Here is a 16,633-nt window from a genome sequence, read left to right as displayed (position 1 = left end):
GTATGTTCCAATTAAAGTGAGATGTGACAATTTTCTGCTTTGGTAATATAATGAATCTTCAAGTAAATGTAAGCATATTTCATTTTTAAGTTTTCTTTAATAAATTAAGTTGGACATGTGATTGATGTGTGACCAATTGGTATAAATAAATCCCTTCTGGAAGAACATAGGGTTCTCCTGTTAACCCTTGCTTTCTATGACTGGGCTCATGGCATCAAGCTCTCTCAGCATAAGTGCGGTTACCAATTAGTTAAATCCTTGACTAATACCTGGTTTATGTTTAAAGGAAGGTCTGTGGGCCAGCCAGAGATGTTGGAAAAAACAACCCCTTAATGAGTTCTGATGCAGAGAATGGCATGTAAAACAATGGGAGTCAGTTCAATGCAAAGCTTTATTGGCAGTAATGGGAAAGAAAGGGAAGGAGAAAGGTTGAAGGGGACCAAATATACAACTTAATCACATACACTATTCTCAAACTCTGAAAATAAATGACCAAAGAGCCACAGAGGTTATACATCAACTGCTAAACTCTGAAAAATCATGGAGATTATAGGCAAAAGGTCTTCTTTATTGGGCTGGAGGTGGGCAACTAGACACAGGTGCTGGGGTCTGCTCTAGGGCTAAGCAGACTAGACAAAGCAGCAAGCAGTGAGGTGCAGCCATTGCAATGAGGCAGCAACAGCAACAATGAGACAAGTTTGCCTAGTGGAAAAAGTCTATTCATAGCAGGGCTTAATGACCAGAATGTGGATCCTGCAGGTGCTTGTCTGAGCTCAAGGACCACCTAGGATTGGCTTGAGCCAGTTCTAGGATTTAGCTGCATCAGAGCTCATCCAGAGGGTGAGTGCAAAGGATTGTTATGCCAAGATCAAGGAATGGCGTGCTTGCTGGGCCTTAGCTCTGGAAAACAGGGTATTCTCCTAATAGTAAGAAAAGAGAGGAGTAAAAAGAGGAGTGGTCTTGGGTGGGAATCCTGATGCTAACATGGAGAATAACTCACATAAGGACAGTGCTGTGTTGGGAAGCACAGAGACACAGTTCATTCAGCTGAAAAGGCATGCTCCAAGGTGCCATCCTAAGAGCGGGATACTTAAACCCTGATTTTGGTAACCACCTGGAGCTGTCCATTTTTTAGTGTTTGAGGGATATAGGGGATTTGGGGGGGGGGGTAGATAAGTATAGGGAGAAAAAACAAGCTAACAGTTAGAAAGATATGATTTTGGGATACACAGCTGGACTAACCTTAAGAAATATTATGGCCAGTATTTTTCCATGACTAGATTCGATAAGCTACAGCCTCCCTCAAGGGGAGACTGTCATGAAGCTTTCTAGACCACCGGATCTATTTTATAACAGTGATCACCAGAGTCTAAACGTTATTTTCTGTGATTGTTAGAAGGGAACTGCATTCAGTAACAACCATCCTGAAGGCTCTCACTTCTTCGCGATTTATCTTCTTACTGTTCATGAGGGGTCATATTTAATGTGTTGCCTTCAATGAATAATTAAACTACATATGCCATTTCTGGGTAGTCTCTATGCCAGGGGTGGGGAACCTGAGGCCTTGAGGCCACATGTGGCCTCTAGGTCCTCAAGTGCTGCCCTTTGACTGAATCCAAACTTCACAGAACAAATTTCCTTAATAAAAGGATTTATTCTGTAAAACTTGGATTCAGTCAAAAGGCCACACCCAAGGACCTTCAAATCTGATTCGAAGATAAGGTATGAAACAATCTCTGATCTCAATGAGCTTTCATTCTTTTGAAGGAATACAAGGACTCCAAGAGACAGATGTAAGGAGAGAGAGCATTTCCACACATGGAAGACAGCCAATGCAATGGTCTTGAGACAGGACTTAGGATATCATGTTTGAGGAATAGCAACTAGAATAGTATGACCATATCACAGGGTGAATGGAAGGGACAAATGTTACAAGACTGGAAAGGAAGGGAAAAAAACCAACAAAGTCCTATGAGCTATCATCAAAGGACTTAAGCTCCTCAGGGCTGGAACAGTTTCACTTCTGTCTTTGTATTCCCAGCACTTAACAGTGCAGCATGGCACTGAAGTATCCCCTTACCACTAGAAGGACTAGAATTTAGTCCTAGAAAGGGTCTGGTTGTGAAGAATTTCAAATACTAAACAAAGGAATTTATATTTGATTCCATAAGAGATTTCTCTGTAGGAAAACACTGGAGATTATTGAATAGAAGAATAGAACATGGTCAGATCTGCACTCATTTTGGCAGCTATGTGGCAAATGGATGGGAATGAAGACAGGGGCAGCACTTAGCAAAGTGTCTGGTGCACAGTAGGTCTGGCGCATAGTAAGTCCATAGAAGGCTATGTGATGAGGGCCTAAACTAGGGTGGTAGTTGTGCGAGTGGAAAGAAAGAGACATAATGGGAGAGATGTTGGGAAGGTAGAAACAAGATTTGCTTAGACATATAGGGGGAGGGAAAGGGAGTAGTCAAAGAAGAATGATAGAGAGGTCATATACTTGGATGTCTGGGAGAATTATGCTACTCTCAACAAATACTAGGGAAGTTTAGAAGAGGGACAGTGGGTTTTGGGAAAAAGATAATGAGTTTTGTTTAACACACATGACATGATGAATTTGAAACACCTGCATAACACCCAGTTCAAAATGTCCTAAAGTCAAGATTATCTAAAGATAATGTGCAACTGGTACTCAGGAGAGAGGCTAGGGCTTGGTCTATAGATCTGGGAATGGTCTACACGGAAATGAGTGTAAAGTCATGGAAGTTGATGTGATCATCAAGGGAGGTAGACAAAAAAAAAAAAAAAAGAAGAAGAAGAAGAAGAGGGCCCAAGATAGAGCCTTGGAGGAAACCTCCACAGATGCCTACTATGTATTGGGCACTGTACTAAGGGCTATGAAATAATAGGTGCTTAATAAATGCTTCTTTCCCGTCTCTACTGTCTTGATTAAAGGAGGGAGGTATGGCTATGAGGGACTGGATCCTACTAGGAAGGCTTCACAGAATGCCTTCCTGTCTTTCAGTTTTAAAGAGGAAATGGCTCTACAATAGTGGGAAATCATGTAAATCTGAGAGCTATTTCCTACCTAAAATTTCCCAGGTAGTCCAACTCAAAGCGTCAGCCGGCAATGTAGAATCTAGCACTGGGTCTCTTTTGGAGGTTACTGATTGCTTCTGGCTAGATTCAACTGCATTTGATATTCTTTCCTGGTTATTCATAAACTTCAAATTGTAATGGATTATCTCAGTGAGTTTTTAGCTATTAATTGTCCAGCTCTCTGTAACCTAGTAAATCCATTAAGTGGGGTGGGAGGATTTGATTAATTACCTCAAAAACACACACATACACACACACACCTGTACAAGTTGGCTATGTTACATGTGCTCTAAGTACTATAAAAGAGTCCAACTCCCTTATTTTCTAGAGAAGGAAACTGAGAACCAGAAAGATTTAACTGAAGTCAGGTTCTCCACATTCCAGATTAATTTTTCTTTCTACTACATCATATTACCTCCCTTTTAGGTGCTGTAACTACAAGGTGAGCAGTTTGCTCCAAATGAACTTTAATTTTCATAAGGAACAACAGGTCATTTTGAAGCTCCATCCTATCTCACCATCCCACCATCAGGAAAAAAGTGCTTGACTTACTGGGAGAATTCTGTTTTCTCTAATTTTCAATATCTCCTTTATTAGAATGTAAGTTTCTTGAGAATAAGGACCATCTTGTTTTCTGGATTTTGTATACCTAGCATGGGGCTTAACCCCTAGTAAGCACTTAAGAAATGCTTTATCTATCTCCTCCATGTACCATGTACATTCAGCTACTCAGTGTGTGAGACAGGATTTGAACACTTTATGGATATGGCACTTAGAAATCAGAAAGACACTGTCATACACACTTAGTAACTGCATGATCCTGGGAAAGTCCCAGAACCTCTCTGGGCCTCAATTTTCTCATCTATATAATGTATAGATTGGAATCAATGGCTTCTGATGCCTCTTACCTCTCTAAATCTATGTTTCCATGATATTATCATTTGTAATACCTAGAACACTAAGTGCTATTAAGTGCCCATCTATTAAGTGCTAGTTTAACAGATATGTATCCTTTATTACCATAAATAATAAAAGTTTATTGTTCCTCAATTGTGAGCAGGGAAAGCACTAAAAAGCTATTTGGCTTTCCCACTAGAGAGAAAGGTTCATCTATGATCTAGGAAAACCTCAGGGAGCAGTGAGCATCTAATCAAATAGGAATAAATAGAACTTTACATGTTAGTTTGCTGCTTATTTAATGGCTAATAATATTTAATTGTTTATTTTTCAAGAACTAAAGCCACTTATGCTATTTTCTTATACCCTAGGCTGTAATTATAAAAACTATCACCAGAAGCCTCTGTTCTCATATTGCTATTTTATAACTATTTCTCATACTTTCCCCAAAGGGAAAAGGGGCTCACCTGAGCTAAATGATGCTAAACACTGGAGGAGTATTTGTAACTTGACAAGAATATTTATCCCTTCTATCCTATTCTAACTAGAGCAATGCAGATAGTAAACATACATTGTTTTGATTTTTTGTGTTCTGCAAAAATGACTTATTGCCCCCGATACATCTAACATCTAGGATCTAGACGTACCCCCCGTCTGAGGTCTCAGAATTGTGAAACAGATGAGAACGATGTGATGAATGCACTAAATATGTGGTTTTATGATGGTAAAATATTACTTTTGAATGCCATGAAAAATTAATTTTCTGTTGTAGTTTAATAGCTACTCAAAACATGCTTTAAGTTTTTTAAAAAAAGGTACAGCAATTGTATGGATGCTCTATATTTTGTGGGTTTTGTTTAAATACTAAATAAATGAAGATCTAGTCCCTGAAATGTCTGTTTTACTAATATATTAGGGGTTTTCCTTCTATTCAGTTTTATATTTATAATATGCATTGACACTGTAGTATTTTCCTTTAACATGGCAATATTTTAATGAAAAACACATGCTGCTTTTGGTTGACATTTAATCATTCTGTTGATGTTTAGAGGTTTAGGGGTGCTGGGACCCCAAAATCACAGCACATGGGTGCTGCCCAAAAGAATTCGACCCAATTCTTCTTTCAGTCAAAGACAAGGTTTATTAAAGATCAGTCATATTGGCTAGGCTCAAGAAATCTAAACATTTGTGACACTCTTCAGACAGGCAGGCAGGCATGAGAAGTCTCAGGCCCTAAATGGGGGCCAGAATGGATTTTACATACAGAAAGACTATGGGAGGGATCTAGGAGTGGCCAAATAGTTTGGGGTGACTGGAAGGAGCCTGGGAGAAGGGATAGCTTGATGGGAGTGTCCAGTAGGCTGGGGTTACTGGAGGAGGGTCTAGGGAGGATATGGATGGGAGTGACTAGGAGTTGTTCAATGGCATGGTAAGTAGTCTAAGGACCATTGAGGGTAATAGACAATGGAGGGCTAGGCTCAATTAGGGTAACAAAGAATTGGAAGATTGGGCTTAGGCGATAAAGAAAGGCTCTTGGACTGTACTTGCAACGTCTCATGAATGTAAACACAAAACTATTTGTAACAGTGCTCTTATAATCTTACAGATCACAAACTTGAGGCACATGAGATAAAGTGACTAGCCCAAAGTGGAAGCAGTATTTAAAGGAAAAAAGGCTACTCTTAGCATTATAAAGGGATTCTTTTGGTTTACAAAATAATTCATAGAAGGCATTTCTTTTCTAAATAACTCTTTGTTGACTGTGTTAGTTTACTCTCTTTGACCAGAGACTCAGCACAGAAAGTTCAATTGTTTGGAGTCACTGCAAATTGAAGATAATCATGCCTAATGGAAGATAAAGTCTTTTAAAAATTATACTGGAGGTAAAAGGTACAGTCAGACTCTCTAGATTTTTCTAAGTCTATGTACCCTTTGTATATAAAGTATGGTGCTTTTATTCTTCCATGTTGCGTCTCATAGGACTCATTCAACCAGATTTTTCTAGCATTAAATTACTCCCTGGGAGGTACTTGAGTACTTTCATGATGGATCTAATATTTGATATGAAATGGAAAGATTACTGGAAATTGAGTGCTTGAATATAGTCCTGGCCCTGCCATTTAGCAACCGAGGGTAAGTCAATTCAATTTAATTGAAAACATTTGTTACAGACCTGGTGTGAATTAAATTCAGCAAATATATCTTATACATTTTGGAGACGATATAAAGGTTAGATGAGACTCAGTCTTTTTTCTAGGCACTAGGCACGTATGTCCTGAAAAATTAGAAGAGGCTGATGCGTTCTAGAGGTTAGGGGTCCTGGAATCCCAAAATTACGACACCCGGGTCCTGCCCAAAAGAATTCAACCCAAGTCTTCTTGCAGCCAAAAACAAGGTTTATTGAAGATTCGCCATATTAGCTAGACTTTTAAGGAATCTGAGTATCTGTGGGCTATTGGCTAGATTCTAAGAATCAGAGCATCTTAATAGAGACAAGATGGATCTTATATACAGAAAGACTGTGGGACGGATCTAGGAGTGGCCAAGTAGTTTGGGGTTACAGGAGGAAGGGCCTAAGGAAATCTGGATGGGAGTGGCTAGTAAGCTGGGGTGAACAGAACTCCTGGGACCTGGACCTCATGGCCATGGGAGAAAGGAGCCTAGCTAGGATTAATGGTGGGAAATGGCCAGGGGCCATAGGGAGTTAAGACAATGGAGGGGAGATTGGGTATAGCCACAGTGAAAGGCGAGTTGATGGGATTATAGCCTCAGGGGACCACCAGAGATTTGCCCATATGGGAAAGTCCAGGATTTTTCCTTTCTGGGGCCCAGATTCCAACCCCATCATTCTCCCCTCAAACAAATGAGACCCAAATTCTTTTGGAGTAAGGGGCAAAGGTCTTGGCTTCTGAAACTGCTTCCTGCTGGCAAGGGGCGTAGAGCTGTCCCTGCCTCGAGGGGGTCCCAAAGAGGAGGTTAACTGGAACCGAGCACAGGCCGCATCCATGGAATGATGTGGGGACATTGGCTGGTACTTGCTGTTTGCTAATGGCCCATAGTCTGGAAGACATAAATCTGACAGAAAAAACTGCAGGGCCCAGATATAAAGCAGGGACTAGATTTAGGGCCCAACTTTGAGAGGATAAAACATCCTTAGCTCTGTTTGGATTCAGATAATTCAGTCTGTCCACCATGCAGTATCAAACCCATCTCATAGCCAGACTCAGGAATAGCCAGATGGGTAACATTCCCTTTCAAAGGAACATAATGGAGAAACTGAGCCAGGAGGATCCCATCTTAGACTGAGGCTAAAATTGTCCTCTCAGCTTTTCCCAATGCTGACTTCCCATCAGTATCACATTCTCTGAGTAGCTTGTGGCATTTCTCTCAAGATGGTGGATTATTGATTATTGATGGATTATAACCCATCAGACAACTCAAAATAAAATCCTATGAGCTTTTACCTCAAACAGCAATTTTTACTAATCACAGTTTAGGAAAAATTTTTGCAGGATTTACATCTCAAACTTAAATTTGACCTGGTATAAAAAGCCAATCATTAGAGATTTTTATACAAAACCCAAACAAGTTTTTTTCGCAAGTTTACACATTAAAACAATAACCTACAATAGTCAATTTTAGCGGTAACCAAATTATGACAAGTTGCTTGACATAATTCCCTGATGTCAAAAGATTTAGCTCAACTGTCTCTCACACTTCTGGGAAACATGGGGAGGTCTGGTGCACAGAGGGAAAAGGGAGATAGGAGGCTTAACTAGAGAAGATTGGCTCCCCAAATTCACCATCAGGTTCCTTCCCAACAAAGGGGAAGTGCAAGAGGAGAGCATAAAAAGGGAGTGTTCAAACAACAGATCCTCAAGTAGGCAAGGGAGAGGGTATGTCCCTTCAATGCCCATGACCCTACAGGTAGAGGGGCAAGTAAGGCCAGGGTAAAACAGAGAACATAGCCAAGATAAAGTGGGTAACCTTACCTTCGATTTTGCCCAGGGCTTGGTGAGAGAGATGGAGAAAGTGGGAGTGCTACCAAACCCCAGGCTCCCTTGTCATTCCCAGCCCTGAGAAGACTGGAGGATGGGGTACTGAGGGGCAACTCCACCATTTTTCCAACCTCCAGGACAATCCTTTCTCCAATGTCCCTCCTGGTCACATCTTGGGCACAGTCCCAGAGGCATTGGCTCCCTCTGGGGGGGGTGCCCTGGAGGGGCATTCCTTGGGCCAGCGGGCCTCCTTTTGGCCCTGACTGCCCAAGTTGACGGGCTTCCTCTGAGGACATGCCCTGGTAGGGCACTTGTTGGACCAGTGACCCTCCTGGTGGCATTGAAAGCAGGTTTTCCCACCGCCAGTTTCCAGGAGCACCCTTGGGTCTTTTCCTGGCTATGGCAGCAGCCAAGAATCAAGCATGTTCTCTGTCTCTAGCCCTTCCCTTCTTTTTCTTTTCTCTGTTGCTACTAAGTCTCTGTTGTTAAAAACTCCAAAGGCCATCTCCAGTAATTGGGCCTGAGGTGTTTGGGGTCCCATTGCCAATTTCTGCAATTTCCTAATATCTGGGGCAGACTGATTAATGAAATACATGCTAAGGATTGTTGCCCCTTCTATAGAGTTGAGATCTAAATTCATATACTTTTTAATAGCTTCTACTAGCCTGTCTTGGAAAAGGGAAGGGTTTTCCTTTTCTCCCTGAGTAATTTCCTTAATTTTTTGAAAATTTACTTGCTTTTGGAATGCAGTTCTTAGTCCTTCTAACAGGCAAATTACCACGTGATCTCTCCTTGCCCTATCCTCACTCTTCTGATAATCCCATCCTGGGTCAGTAGTGGGAACAGCAGCTGTTCCTGAAGGGTATTTTGTGGAGTCATAGGTAGCAAAACGATCCCCAAATTTTGGGGCCTGTTCCCAGATTCTCCTCTTCTCTTCAGTGGTACAACAGGTGGAGAAGAGAAGATGCAAATCACCCCAAGAAAGCTCAAATTGTAGTGACACATCTCTAAAGCCCTCAGTAAACTTAGTGGGATCTTCTGAGTATTGACCCAGTTTCTCTTTGACCTGAATAAGGTCTGAAATGGAGAACGGAACATGCACCCTAATTCACTTCCCTTAGGGGAAAAAACCCTGAAGGTGCTGTGGGAACTGGGGCTAGGGAGGTAGGGAGATAGGAAGTCCCACTTCTTGTGAATGAGGGACTGGGAAATGTTGGCTGAACTGGACTGGACTGCAAAGCCAGGGGATCTGGCTGGCAAGGGGAAAAATCAGCTGACACTGGAGGAGGGGGAGGGATCAAGGGAGGAGATACCACTGAGGCTGGGGCTGACGCCAAGGTCTGGGTGGTCCTTGCCTCTGGGTAAAGGGCCTGGGGAGGAGGTGTTGCCAAAACCTGAGCAGGGGTCTGAGGAGAAATTGCAGGTTGGGAAGGGGGTTGGGATGGAGAAAAAGCAAGGGAAAGAGGGGTTAGGCAAGGAGGGAGGGGGATGGGAAACAGGGGGGGCCAAGGGAAAATGGGGAGAATAGGGAGGGGGTAGGGACTGGGGAGGTGCTATAGCCCTGGCAGCCATAAAAAGAGGGTCATCCAAAAAGTCTGGTTGATCCCCATTCCCCATTTGTGGGGTGGCTCTGGCTATGAGCATCCTACAATCTTTTCTGAGAATGGGGTCCAGAAAAAGTTCGACAGAAGTCATTATGTAGGCAATCTCTACCCATTTTCCTTCTCTGCTACAATATCGTTTTAACTCTGAGAGCATATTTTGCTGTAATGTCCCCAAAACGGGCCATGCCTCATAATTTTCCAGGTGATACTGAGGCCAAATGGTGTTGCAAAAGAACACCAGCCTTGTCTTTTGTAGTTCTTTAGAGAAACTAAATTTTTCCCAATTTTGTAAAATACAGCCCAAAGGCGAATCTTCAGGAATTGAAGAGGATTGACCCTTTGTGGGTGTGGAGACTGGAAGTCCCTAAAGAAGATTTAGGAATAAGACTTGGGAAACAGACAAAAAAGTCAAAAACCCAAAGAAGTACGTTAAGTTTTCCCAAGTCCCTGGCGCTGAGAGAATTGACAGGACTGGGCCTATCATACTGCCTACGTCCATAGTCTTGAAAAGAACCACTGGACAGAGAGCCTGAGAGCATCAGGCTGAGCTCAAGATAACCTCATAGCTGTCTGACCTAATGGGACCTGAGAGGTCAGGACCGAAAAGCACTTCCAAGCCAAGCCTTTCTAGTTGCTTGGAAATCCACCCAATTGCAGGGTAAAAAAAAAAAGGGATTAAGGGAAGAGAGGAGGTTTAAGTACCTTCTAGTCCCGGCTGGTGAAGAGCTTGGTAGAGGCAGTTTTTCCCGGTCAGGGAACCATATGATGCTGTCTAGAGGTTAGGTATCCTGGAATCCCAAAATCTCAACACCCGGGTGCTGCCCGAAAGAATTTGACCCAAGCCTTCTTGCAGCCAAAAACAAGGTTTATTGAAGATTCGCCATATTAGCTAGACTCTTAAGAAATCTGAACTTCTATGGGCTATTGGCTAGATTCTAAGAATCAGAGCATCTTAATGGAGACAAGATAGACTTTATATACAGAAAGATTGTGGGAGGGATCTAGGAGTGGCCAAGTAGTCCATGAGGTAATAGAATTACCAAGGGTGGGAAATGGAGCCTAGGTGGGACCAAGGGTGGGAAGTAGCCTGGGGCCATAGGGAGGCAAGACAATGTAGGGCCAGGCTAGGTCAAGGATAACAGAATTGGGGGATTAGGTATAGCCACAAGGAAAGGCTAGTTGATGGGATTATAGCGTCAGGGGAATGCCAGAGATTTGGCCATGTGGGAAATTCCAGGGTTTTCCTTTCTGGGGCCCAGATCCCAACCCCATCAAGGCCACTGGGAAGTGCTATTTCCAAACCTCATCTAATAACCTTAACAACATGAAAACTTGAGTTTCTGGCTTCCCCTCCCTTGATTTTCCATTTCCTCTTTTATGAAATGATGGATTCCAGTAAATTATCTCTAAGACTGTTCCTAGCTCTAAAATTCTATGATCTTCACCTCATCCACTGTCTATGTTTTTTAGGACAAGATAAGAATGAGTTAAGATGGAAATCTGATCACTTAGAGCCAAACCAGAGGTCTAGAAACCTCCTCTGATTGGAACTGAAATAAAAATATTTTGAAATAAAGCTGAAAACAAGCGGGGAAAAAAGGCCATATAAAATTATTTGTGCATCACTTTTGCCCTCACCTGCATATCAAAATAGTGAGCTTTGACTTATGTTTAGGAATGCATTTGCCTCTTTCAGACTACTGCTTCTGAGGTAATCTTAATGTCCACGTCTAAAATTGCCTATGTAATTGAACATGTATTTATTTCCTGGCTGTTTATACATATACATACACACTGCTTCTGATTTTAAGAACTTCTTTTCTCTGAATGAGGGATGTGCTGGTAAATGTTTTATAAGTGGCTCTCCAGGGAAAAAAGGGTCCAAGACACACTTTTAAGTTTAATCTGCATTATTTTTGTTTGTTTTTTGGAGGCAATTGTGGTTAAGTGACTTGCCCAGGGTCACACAGCTAGTGTCTGAGGTCAAATTTGAACTCAGGTCCTCCTGACTCCAGGGCCAGTGTTTAATCTGTATTATTAACATTTTCTCCATCACTTCCTTATATCTAGAAAATCAACAAAATGATCAATCAAGCCTTGATTTGTAGTGTAGCAATTTCCAAGGTACAAGGGGGAGGGAAAAAGAATAAGCATTTATGTATAATGTATAATTACATATAATAATAAATGTGTATAATCGTGCACTCATTGATTTAGAGCTGGAAGGGAGTCAAGTCCAACTCCCGCATTTTATAGATGAGGAAACAACTGATTTCTGAGAGTGACCAGCTCAGGGTCACATAGCCTGTATCTCAGTATCTCAGGCAGAATTTGAATTTAGGTCTTTCAGACTTTAGGTCCACCTCAGGTCATGTGGTGCTGCCTTTTTGACCCAGACTGTAAGAAAGAAGGCAATAAAAAGAAAGGGCGTGAAGGGGAGAAGGTCATGTAAAAGGAAAAACACACATTAGGCATCTCAGAAATGCTAATGTAGGACTGCAAAGAAAAACTGACCTTTTCCTCTTACTGCAACCCTTCTCAGTCACCCCTTAAAACTTGCCCGTTTTCATTTTGCTTCTATTTATTGAAGGTTAGTCACAATGTTGAGGTTTAGGGGTGCTGGGACCCCAATATCACAACATGCGGATCCTGCCCAAAAAATTAGACCCAAGCCTTCTTTCAGACAAAGTCAAGGTTTATTACCTTCATATCGGGCAAGGAGTCTGAATGTTAGTGAGCTATTGGCTAGATTGGCTAGGGCAGTGGCTAGATTGTAAGAATCTGAACACCTTAATGGAGACAAGCTGGATCTTATATACAGAAAAACTGTGGGATGGATTTAGAAGTAGCCAAGTAGTTTGGGATGACTGGAGGAGGGTTCTAAGGAAGATCTGAATGGCAGTGGTCAGTAAACTAGGGTGAAGAGAATGCCTGGAACCTGGACCTCTTGGCTAAGGGAAAATGAAGCCTAGTTAGGATCAAGGGTGGGAAATGGCCGGGGGCCATAGGGAGGTAAAACAATGGAGGGCTAGGCTAGGTTAAGGGTAACAGAATTGGAAGATTGGGTGTAGCCGAAATGAAAGGCCAGTTAATGGGATTATATCCTCAGGCAAATGCCAGAGATTTGGCCATGTGGGAAAGTGCAGGGTTTTTCCTTTTTGGGGTTTAGCTCCCATCCTCATCAACAAGGCTCTCTTGATGCTAATGAATGTGTACATAGGCCACACAAAATGAGTAAAAATGGTGTATCCTGGAGGCAGCTAGGTGGCACAGTGGATAGAGCACTGGCCCTGATCCATGAGGACCTCAGTTCAAATCCAGCCTCAGACACATAACACTTACTAGCTGTGTGACTCTAGGCTAGTCACTTAACCCCATTGCCTAGCCCAAAAAAACCCCCAATAAAACAAAACAAAAAGTGGTGCATCTTTTATAATGTACACAAAACACCCTGAAAATTCTGTAACCAGGAAGCTTTTACAGGAGCATGGGCTCTGTTATTTCAATAAATAATGATCAGGTGGCATTGAAATACCTGTGCTGAGAAAGATGTTATCCAATCTGCTCCAAGACGTATTTATTTACGCATCTGTTGGGTGCAAGGCACTATAACAAGTTCTGGGAAAACAAAGAAAAAAGGAAGAAAAATTCCACATCTCCAAGGATTCTACCTGGAGGATGCATTAACTCAGTTAAGTAAATACAAGATGATGGGTTGGAGAGAGCAAGGTTGGGGTGGAAATCAGGAAATGCTTCCCATAAGTAAGTACAAGGTAATGGGGATGGAGAGAGCAGCTGTGGGGGGTAGGGAGAGAATTAGGAAAGGCTTCCCATAAGAGGGAGCACCTGATTTGAGCTTTGAAGGAAGCTAGGAATAATAAGAGGTAGAAGTGAGAAGACAGTGCATTTCAGTGAGATGGAGAGGAAATCAGTCTATGTCATAGTTTGGGCACAGGTCAGGGAACACTGAGTTTGGGGAGCTAGGATGTAGATGGCATGAAAAATCCAACGTTAGCCTTATTAAAGTCAACCCTCAACAACCCTACCTAGTAGAGCCATGAGAATCTGAGACAGCTGATAATCACAAAATCACCTGAACATAATGTTAAAAATAAACAACTCATTTATATAGTATTTTAAGGTTTCAAGGGCACTTTCTTCATAAGAGTCCTGTGTGGCAGGTTGTACACATTTTATATCCATATTGAATAGGAAGAAATTTACTATGACAGACTAAATGAGCCTGGCCTTCAAACTTGGGCTAACTTCCTTTTGAGGGATGGTCTGATCAAAGGGATCAGAGTATACTGAAACAACTTCAAGTTCTTTTCTATCGCCGTATTAAAATCTTATACCAAAAAAGCAACAAAATGGATTTTTAAACCTTGAGTTTTCCATTATCTATGAAGATTTCCCATGTACTTATGGTGCTTTTGACTTAATACCAAATCGTACAACCTGAAAAAGAACATGAGTGACCTCAACTAAAGGCCTTTAGGGATACACACAGAACTTCTTCGATGCCTAATCTTTTAATTTCTTCTGTTCTGTGAAGTGTCTTTTAGAAAGTGGTTTATTTGAAAAAAGACTGGATAAAAGAATATTTTTCTGGTTTTTGTCAATCAAGTAGTGGAGCCAGGGACTGACGGGAAAATGTTTCCTAATTTCTAGAGGATGATCCCCTAGAAGTCAAGAAAACTTCTGTCAACAGCAAAAAAGTTATTACTTATATTATTATTATTTGAAATTTACGTGGGAGTTCAGAATTTTGCAGATGGAAGAAAATTGGGATTCCTGAACAAAGATATGCATGATATGCAAAATGACAGAGCACACTAAAGCTTCTACAGGATACTGATACTTAAAATGTTATTGCTGAATTGGGAAGTTATTGTTAACTATGAGTTCCTTTGGCCACAGATGTTTACTGAACTACAAAGATCTCATAAATCCTTAAGAGGAACTAACTGTTATTCATCTAACTCCTGGGCTATTCCCCTGTTCCTTATTGGAAGCTTGGAGTCAGGAAGACCTGAGTTCAAATTCGGCCTCATACCAGCTGTGTGACCCTGGGCAAGTCATTTAACCCTGTTTGCCTCAGTTCCTCATCTGTAAAATGAGCTGGGGAAGGAAATGGCAAACCACTCCAAGAAAAGCCCAAATGAAATGACTGAACAACAGTCATGAGGGGCATTTCAATGAATAGCCAAAAAAGTTAGACTTCAGGAATATCGTGGGCATGATTCTTGTCCCCCATTAAGGCTGCATTAAAAGGCAGTATGTGTTGGGAATAGAGGGGAGGAAACTTCAAATGAGTTCTGGATACATGCATACAGGGATAGGGCTCAGACCCGTGATTTCACTGGTATATGAGAAATTGAGCAAACTTCTATTAATGTAGATCTCACCTTCTCTGCAACAGATGGGCTCAGGGGGAATTGGCCTAGAGCACTGACAAGTTAAGTGATTGGCCCAAAGTCACACAACCAGTATCTGTCAGGGATTTGTAACCAGGTCTTCCTGGCTTCAAGAGCTCTGCATTACCACAAAATGCCTCTCAAATGTTTATAACCCAAGCTATATGCTGAATCGAAATCCTAAGGCCAGGGGTGTGTGAGAAGCAGACCTCTCCCTAGGATGAAAGGTTCTGGGGATCTCTCTCTCAAGTCACTTCAATTCAACAAGCATTTTTCTAGTGCCTATGCAAGTCAATCATCACCCTGCCTTAAAGGAGCTTACATTATACAGGGGGTGAGGGCAGTTATTTATGGTTTATCAATCAACTAATCAATGAATATTTATTAAATGCCTATTAGGTGTCTGGTGATGTGCTAAGCACAGAGAATTCAGAAAGAGACAGAAGATAGTCTCTGCCCTCAAGGAGTTTACATTCTGATGGGTGAGGTTTATCAACCAATTATAAAGCGTCAGGCACAGGGCTAAACGCTGGGGATTTAAAAAAAAAAAGGCAAAAAGCCGTCAGGCCTTCATGGAGCTTACAATCTAATGGAGGAAACCATGCAAACGGACGTTTACAAATCAAGCCGGACAGATACTAGATAAATAGGAAATAATCAATAGAGTGATGGCACTGTAATTAGGAAGGGTTGGGGAAGGCGTCCTGTAAAAGATGGGAATTTATTTATTTGCGAAATGTCAGTGGTCAGAGTGGGACCACCAGAGGGAACGCCCCGAGCGGGAGATGGAATATATTGTGAGTGGAACGGCCGGAGGCCAGTGTCTCTGGATCCAGGAGTAAAGGTCAGGGAAAGGCGGGAGGAGTAGGAAGGGTATTAAGCAGATGGCTTTGCACACTCTAATAAGCCACACAAATGTCAATCATCAGGCCGAGCCGCCTCTTGCCTGACTGATGCCAGGCCTGGGTAGTGGGAGGCCGTGGGAGATTAGGGGGAGAGGGCTGCAAGCACCACTCGTTGCAGGGGGTTCTACCTCCCTGGGCGACCCCCGCACGCACGCCCCGGCCAGGGGGCCCAACTCAGGGTCTCTCGGGAGCGGAAACTCCTTTTGTTTTGCAGCAGGAAGAGGAGTTGCCTAAATTTAAAGTGAAAAAGGCGCCAAGGAGGGGCTTTTCTCCCGCTCTCCTCTCCCCGCGCTGCAGCCATGCCCGCCGCAGGCTCCGAGCTGCAAAGCCGGCTGGGCCCGGAGCCCAGGGCCAAGCCCCAGGATGCTGCCGCCGCCGCCAGCCCGGGCTGCGACCCCCGCCCCAGCCCGCCGCCCGGACCGCACGGGGAGAAGCAGTACCTGGGGCAGATCGAGCACATCCTGCAGCGCGGCTGCAAGAAGGAGGACCGCACGGGCACCGGCACCATGTCCGTGTTCGGCCTGCAGGCCCGCTACAACCTCCGAGGTGGGCGCCGGGGCGGTGGGCACGGTGGGAGGGGGCGGGGGGCGGCTCAGGAGGCGGGCCACGAGCCGGGGAAGGGCCCGGCGCCCACGTGGGCCGGCCCCTTCATTTAGGGGAGAGGCTTGGGGGGGGGGGGACAGCCCCGGCTTAGGAACCTCGCTCTTGCCTTT

General features: G+C 43.1%; 1 protein-coding gene across 1 annotated transcript in view; it reads left to right on the top strand.

Moving 5' to 3' along the window:
- Positions 1–16,204: 16,204 nt before the first annotated feature.
- The window catches only part of LOC114053748 (thymidylate synthase-like), a 10,656-nt gene continuing 10,227 nt past the window's right edge, over positions 16,205–16,633 (top strand). The window contains exon 1 of the mRNA XM_027876888.1: positions 16,205–16,466. Coding sequence (XP_027732689.1) covers positions 16,220–16,466 — 247 coding nt within the window. The 5' untranslated portion in view covers positions 16,205–16,219. The remainder of the gene's footprint in view (positions 16,467–16,633) is intronic.

The sequence above is a fragment of the Vombatus ursinus genome, unplaced genomic scaffold (genome assembly GCF_900497805.2).
Source record: "Vombatus ursinus unplaced genomic scaffold, bare-nosed wombat genome assembly UNPS02014812.1, whole genome shotgun sequence".
Classification (NCBI taxonomy): Eukaryota; Metazoa; Chordata; class Mammalia; order Diprotodontia; family Vombatidae; genus Vombatus; species Vombatus ursinus.
This window is presented reverse-complemented; position numbering and strand designations above follow the sequence as displayed.